The 7,500-nt window shown below is 34.2% G+C and overlaps 1 protein-coding gene across 1 annotated transcript in view; it reads left to right on the forward strand.

Moving 5' to 3' along the window:
- Window positions 1-7,500, forward strand: part of LOC113821549 (piggyBac transposable element-derived protein 4) — a 10,030-nt gene that overhangs the window by 2,442 nt on the left and 88 nt on the right. The window contains exons 3-6 of the mRNA XM_027374056.2: window positions 125-188; window positions 1,518-1,624; window positions 4,175-6,312; window positions 7,464-7,500. The exon at window positions 7,464-7,500 is cut by the window's right edge and continues 88 nt beyond it. Of these exons, the coding sequence (XP_027229857.2) occupies window positions 125-188; window positions 1,518-1,624; window positions 4,175-6,094 (2,091 nt within the window). The 3' untranslated portion in view covers window positions 6,095-6,312; window positions 7,464-7,500. The remainder of the gene's footprint in view (window positions 1-124; window positions 189-1,517; window positions 1,625-4,174; window positions 6,313-7,463) is intronic.

Below are 7,500 nucleotides of genomic sequence, written 5' to 3' on the forward strand. Positions count from 1 at the left end.
GGCAAGTGCAAATAGCTTGTCAAGCTCACTGATAATGAAATAAAAGTGATAACATTTATTATTTTTCTCTTTCAGTTTTTGTAAAGTCAATTCATGTGTATGAAAACTAGCTGTTATCTTTCAGGATAGTAATGAACCTGATAAATCAAATGCGGACATTGCTTCAGTCTTCATCACAGTTAAGGATGGTAAGTTGCCTTAATATTGTGTGGATGCTAAAGACAGAGGTGCCAGTTATTATGATTTTGGATGTAATCATTATGATTTTCAGTCTGTACTAGAAGAATTTACAATAATATATGTGATGCTTTTACTTTTTTCCTGTTTTGAAGTGCTTTTCTTGTTGCATTACAACTTATGATTAGGGGCAAAAATTTACACATACATAGGAGAAGCACTTTTTTCCAGAAAGCAAGTATACAAAAATTACCCAATAATATTGATTCTGTAGCACTGGCCAAACCCTAAAGGCTAATGGGTTAAATTGCAGTGAACTGGTGGCTCTGGTCAACTGAATGTCAAGTTTTATTACTATTAATATCACTAAAGTAATGATAGAATATAATTTATTTCATGTGGAGTACCACATTTATAGGAGATTTATTAGAGATATAAAGTAATGGCTATACTTATGGGTGACCATTTCAACATAGGTCTTCCCCTGTGCAAACAAAACCTGTATATATTGATATGAATTTTGTATTACTTAATCCTAACAGCTAAACTAGGAATACAAATATTTCAAGAAAGGTCGGAGAATTTTTTTAAACAACATTTGCACTGAGTTTAAAATACCACTTCACAAACCATCACAGAATGGTCTTTGAAACTTACTCTTTATAATAAGACTAGATGAAACCTGGTTTTGTTGTTCTGGTCAGCTTCATATTGCCATAACAAGAGTATTTTAGTTATACATTTGTCACTAAGCTCTTATGATTTATTTGTTGCCTTACTTAAAGATGATGAATTTCTGTGTATTGGTATTGATCATTATGATATAAATGAGGAAATACTATTTAATGATACTCTTTGAATAGTCAATTTATATGAACAGTTTCTTGCAGTTTTTTTGTGCTATGATGTGATATTATATAAGATAGTGTTAGCATCATAGACTTCAAATACTGGAAAAATATGATTTTATTATAAGAAAAAGAAGAGAATGAATGAGGAAATATGAATGAATTAGGAAATAACTGTAAAAGTTTTGAAAGTCAACATTTATATATAGAAAATAGAAGAAAAATGTGATGAATAAAGAAGTAATTAAGAATTTAAGTTATGATTTTAATTTTTATTTTGTGATGCATGCCATCATTAGAAAGTGTCATTAAGAAAGGCTGACACCTCTGTAAATAATTTGGGGATAGAAGAAAAACAAATATATAAACCCTTGCTTTTTTTATTCCTTAACAGTAAAAAAAAATGTATTATTGTTACTACTATATTTATCTATTCTTAATACTCCATTTATTACTTATGCAATAAATTTATAATTTGTTCACTGATTCCAGAGCCATTTGATGACTGGAGAGATATTAACGATTATAATAGAGATACCAACCCAATGCAAGTCAAGAATGAATCAAGTGATCTGCATGGCGATGCATTTTATAAGCCAGTAAGTGTGTATGGTACAGTTGATGAACCCAGAAGAGCTTTAACCAGCATATCTGAAGTAGTATTTTGGAATGACTTGTTTTGTCAATAATGCTGGTCGTGTATCTGTTATGATGCAAAATCTTATAAGGGACATTTATGTGTGCGTTTACTATTATGATTAATCTTAAGATATTTGTTGTAATGTGATAATTAGTTCTTCGCTTACTTTTGAATATAGATTTTGAAATGCGTAAGGATGCAGAAAATATAACCAACTCAAAATTTGCAAAAGTAGTTTTAACCCTGTTTCATTTTATGAATTTAGTAGACTTACTTAACCTCATCTGATTGCCGCATTCCTAGATTTTTTGGGAAATATATATATATTTCTTAAATACTGTTGTGGCTGTTCTGCTATTATTGTTAACATTGCTACTTTGTAATATTTTTTTACAGTATTAATAATAATATACTTTTTTTTAGTATCTTTCCAAAAATCAAGGAAAGAGTAAACAGATGTGATTAGATAGGCTTAGGAAATGGCTCTTTGGAGTGATTAGTGTGCAAACAAAATTAATAAACTCAAAGTAACAGCCACTTGCGTGTGCGAGTAGATTAAGGGGAGACGATTCCCTATACACAATATTGGCAAACTGGTTGATGTTATTTTATTGGAAAACCCAGTTACATTTCATTTGAGTACGTGTATCGTGGAGGATGCCTCTCTCCTCTTTCACTCCGCATCCAGCCTAAATCACTAAACTAATGAAAATTTATTTCTGCACTTTGTCTGAAGTTCACTGGCTCAGGTTCTTTTGGGTTCATAGATTACACTATACTTTTTCATTCAATTATATATGAATTATGTCTGCTTTGTGGAAGTTCTTAATTTGGCATTTAGTAAAAAGACGGAATGTATAAAGATTTTTTTTTCCTACCATACAAGGCTGTCTTTTTGTATATAAAATACCCACAGAGATATGAAAGCTATGATAGTTGTCTATAGAAATATTTCGGCTAAATGTAGCGTAAGGAGGCATTCTTGCTTAATGGGGTAGGTATATTCAAGTGTTGCCCCTTAAGGAATGTTTCATCTTGGAAAAAATATATATTTATATTGTGTGTATTGTGATCATGTAATTTTAATATCCTACTTTTGGGGATTGTCCTAATGATTTTTCAAATATAACTCCAAGTAGAGAAGACAAAGAAAAATAAAAAAAGAATACATACATGCTTGAAAAATGAGAGTTCAAATATAAGCTGTAATTTTCTAAAATAATAATTGTTTTGTTTTCACACAAATACTGCACCCCCACTTAACCATGAAGCACACTTCTATTGAATGACTGTATTCAAACTTATCAGGAGATGAGAAAAATAACCAATATCTTTTCAGAAAATGCTAACAAAAGGGCAAAGAACTTTTGTGTAGACATTTCCATCAAAATGTCTGCAGTTTAATCACCTTTCTAATGATATAGCTATACAAATGAAGAACACATGAAATTGAAGCATACACTGAGAATTTTATAGACTATTTATTTTTATGCCTATTTAGGGGTGGGGAGTGGAGTGCCTCAAAAACTTGGGTCTCAAAAAAAATATATAGATATATATAATAATAATAATAATAATAATCCCACAGTATATAAAAGAATATTGTAAATCTGTATTGCTGTATATTTCATAGTGATTTTATCAGATATATCCATCCTTCAATCTGTTGATAGAATAGTGTTTTGAGGGTTCTGACATTCGTGTTCATTGAACAATCCCTCCAAGGGATTAACTTGCACAATAGTTATATAGAAATATTGTATTTAACTGCAGTGAATATCAGGTATAGTGTTCATACATATGGAAGAGTATGGAAGAAGTTTCACTTACATTAACACTAAACAAGAATATACCAGAGATCCCTCCTGCCCCCATTTGTTAATGTATTATCTTTTTAATTACTTTGACTCCAATGACTACACCATCATCCATCTTGCAAGGAGTTCAGCCCCTATCCAGGGAATTTCCCCCTCATGTGTCCCTGGTTAAGAACTGTAATAAATATTTCAGAAGATACAATTATTGTAAATTTCATCAGTATTTGAGAAGTTTGATTAACATTCATTTGTTGAAGTGAATCAGTTCTTTACATGTGGAGAGCCTTTGTTAGATATGAGCACAGACAATATGATAAACAAAGTGAATGAGATGAGACAGTGCTTAGCCTTCACTTTCCAAAAGATATTGTGTATGGAAATACTATATGAAAGTTTGTGGGTGTATTGGAGGCAGTGTTATAAAAATCAAGAAAAAAAAGATACTAATAGGTTATAATGAGGGCACATATCTTTTAAACAATATGCAGTATATTCACATGTCCAAAAGGAAATATCATGTACAACTATTTAGAATTGTGCTAATTAGTTAATTCACTTACTATATAGTGATATTCCTTTAAAAATTTCCAAGCTTCTCATGTAATATCATGATTCAATAAGTAAGGTCATATTGTATATTAAGTTTTGTGTTTCTCATCATGTTTTTTTGATTAATGATCTGGAAATTACAGGCTATACCGCAACACATTGATGTACCAGCGATACTCCTGTCCACTGCTAGTGAGCAGCCCACTGTGATGGATCCCAGTCGTTGCAGTGCTGTAAATTTGGATACTCCACAGTCCCCAGAATCTTGCATCCACTCTGCTCCATCATCCCTTTTGGCTAGATCTCCTGGCCATGCCAAACGTCCCACTTTGCCCATAGACTCTTGTCTTTTAAAAGAAAAACAAAGGAGATTGGATACATCTACTGAAATAACTCATCAGTTAGAAGATTTGCATAATGATGGCTTTGATTTCTTAGAGGATGAACATAACACTAGTGATTGTATGCCAAGTGATACAGATGATGCTCTTGACGAGGATGTGCACAGTGATGAGGAAGTTGATCCTATCTCACTCCCATGGGAAGGAGTAATGGAAACTTTTTCGTGGAGAGCTGGGGATAATTGTCAACCTGATTTTCCAGAGTACAGTGGAGATGAAGTTGGGGTTACATCTGCTTTTCCAGTTGTTAATGATAATGCCAGGGAAATTGACTATTTCCAGGCATTTTTTGATAGTGCTTTTATGGGTTTTCTGTGTGAACGAACAAACATGTCCCAGAAGTACAAACATGATCGTGACCCTACACCGAGCTCAGGGAAAATGCAAAGATGGCATGATACAAGTGTAGGAGAATTATATGTATTTTTTGCACTGTTGATGCTGATGGGACATATACGTAAGCATGTGTTGAAAGAATATTGGATACTAAATGATATCACAGCCACGCCAGTATTTGCAAAATATATGCCCAGGGACAGGTTTTTGTCCTTACTAAGATTCCTCCATTTTGCTGACAACAGTCATCCAAATGGTGATGATAGATTTTGGGAAATTCGCGAATGCTTTACAATGCTGAAAGAAAGATTTGCAAAATTTTTCCATCCCTTTCAACGTCTTGTATTGGATGGTTCATTTACACTTATTCGTGGTCGTTTAGCCTTCAGACAGTATATTCCTAGTAGGAGGCATAGATCTGATACAAAAATTTTTGTTCTTTATGACTGTGAAACAGGATATGTGCTGGATATGATGTTATGCACTGCAGGTGATGCTGACCACAAGAATGACTCGCATGGATTCTCTGCTGAGATGGTGAAGAAAATGATGGATCGTTATCTAGGTGGGAAGCATATCCTTTACACAGATGATTATAAGACCACCCCAAGCCTCACAGAATTCCTTCTTGAAAAAAACAGGTCATGTGGCCCAGTAGCTACTGAGAAGGAACAGCAGCAAGAGTTTGCAAAAGTTATTCATGGTGAAGGTCAACTGCAAAAAGCTAACAAGATGCTTGCTATATGTAGACAGGACAAACATGCAGTAAATATACAAGCTATTAATCAAAATAGTGGTAAGATGGACAAAGGGAAGCCTGTTATGAAACCTGAAACTGCTTTGGATTACGGTGTACGGATTTGCCAGGTTGACAAAAGTGATTTGATGGTTGGCAGCATTGAGTGTGTTCGTCGTACTGTGAAATGGTACAAAAGAATGTTTTTACATCTAATGGACATCACAGTCCTCAATTCATATAACTTATACGTGGTGAAAACTAGCAAGAAGGTATCGCTTAGGATCTTCAGCAAAAGACTCATTGAACAGATTTTGGAAACATATGGTGTGGTGCAAAAGAGGGCAAGAGGTCACTCACAAGCCGGCCTTCCTGATAGACTCCTTGGTCGAGATTATATTTCCCGTCATTTCCTAGAAGCTCTGCCACCCACTGCTGGGAAACCTAAGGCACAAAGACAATGTCACGTTTGCAAAAATACGACAAAGCGAGCTGGCCGGCGCAAAGATGTCACAACATGGTGTAAAGAATGTGGTGTAGCATTGTGCATAAGTTGTTTCAAGGAGTACCATACACTAAAAATATACTAAGGTGTAATGTAACGGTCTATGCAAAGTGTGTTGGAATATAAAATACCAACACAATAACAAACTTAAAAAAAGGTTCCCTCACCACCTTTGATGAATAGCCTACAACTACCTTTGCCACAGATGAAGCAATGAGAACCATTTGACCTCTCATATTAATGCACTGAGTACCACTTGAGCCTGCCACAAACTCATATTATCCCATGCGCTGCTGGATGATAGTAAGTACATGCATTTCTTTCTTTTTCATAACATACTTTAATTTATATTTGTAAGGCGTAAATGCTTTCCAGGCTATTTTATATTTGTTGAATTACATGTGCTTGTAAGGTATGTGGAATTTTTTTGCTATTAGAAGAGTGTGTGTTTAATTTGATGCCATGGCTTTTTACAGTGACAAAAATATTATCCAGATCTTAATGTGACACCATGGCTTTTAGGACAAAAATATTATCCAGATCATAATGTGACTCCATGCTTTCTACAGTGACAAAAATATTATCCAGATCATAATTTGACTCCATGCTTTCTACACTGACAAAAATATTATCCAGAGCTAAACATAATCTAATGCTTACATCAGATTTGTGGCTTGATAAACAAAAACATCTTATCCATGGATGAGGACAATACAAAGAAGAAAGACTGATGAAAGGGGGAGAGAGAGAGAGCGAGAGCGAGAGCGAGAATGAGAGTGAGAGTGAGAGTGAGAGTGTGAGTGTGAGTGTGAGTGAGAGTGAGAGTGTGAGTGAGAGTGTGAGTGTGAGGGTGAGAGAGAGCTGATACATTCAACTACCACCTGGTATGACCATCCTAGAGAGCAAAATAACCAAAGCACGAAACATTAAGTTCATCACATCAATGTAATCCATTATCATCACACTACCCCATGACATACAAAATATAACCCAATCCATTAACAGCATGTGGGGTGCGAAAGGGTAATAAAATAGCAGGGCAATAAACTTTCCTCCCACAGTCGCTATGTTATATAATTTCTACACATTGTTTATCATTGTTGCTGCTTGAATGATCTACTGTTTACCTCATTTTATTATGAGAGTAATAGGTAGCATTCCTGAGTTAATGTGGGTGGTGTTGCCAAATATAAGACATCACTACTGCACACTTTCCTTCTATGTTGCAGTTTTGGGTTGATACTATTTTGTATGTTTTTCATATAAATATATTTAATTCAAGAGAAAATTATCATGAGGAATTACTTTTCATGGCTGTTTCAGTTTGGCAGGAAATGTAAAAATTGTAATGTGCAGATTTACAGGATGCCTTCATAATGCTCATTTCTTAGCCCTTTGGGGATAAAATGGTTATATTATGTAGTAATACTAAAATTATATTTGTTATTTTTCAGGCTGAAGATCAAGTTGGGTGGGAAACGTGAAGTATCC

Source organism: Penaeus vannamei, chromosome 25, assembly GCF_042767895.1.
Source record: "Penaeus vannamei isolate JL-2024 chromosome 25, ASM4276789v1, whole genome shotgun sequence".
Classification (NCBI taxonomy): domain Eukaryota; kingdom Metazoa; phylum Arthropoda; class Malacostraca; order Decapoda; family Penaeidae; genus Penaeus; species Penaeus vannamei.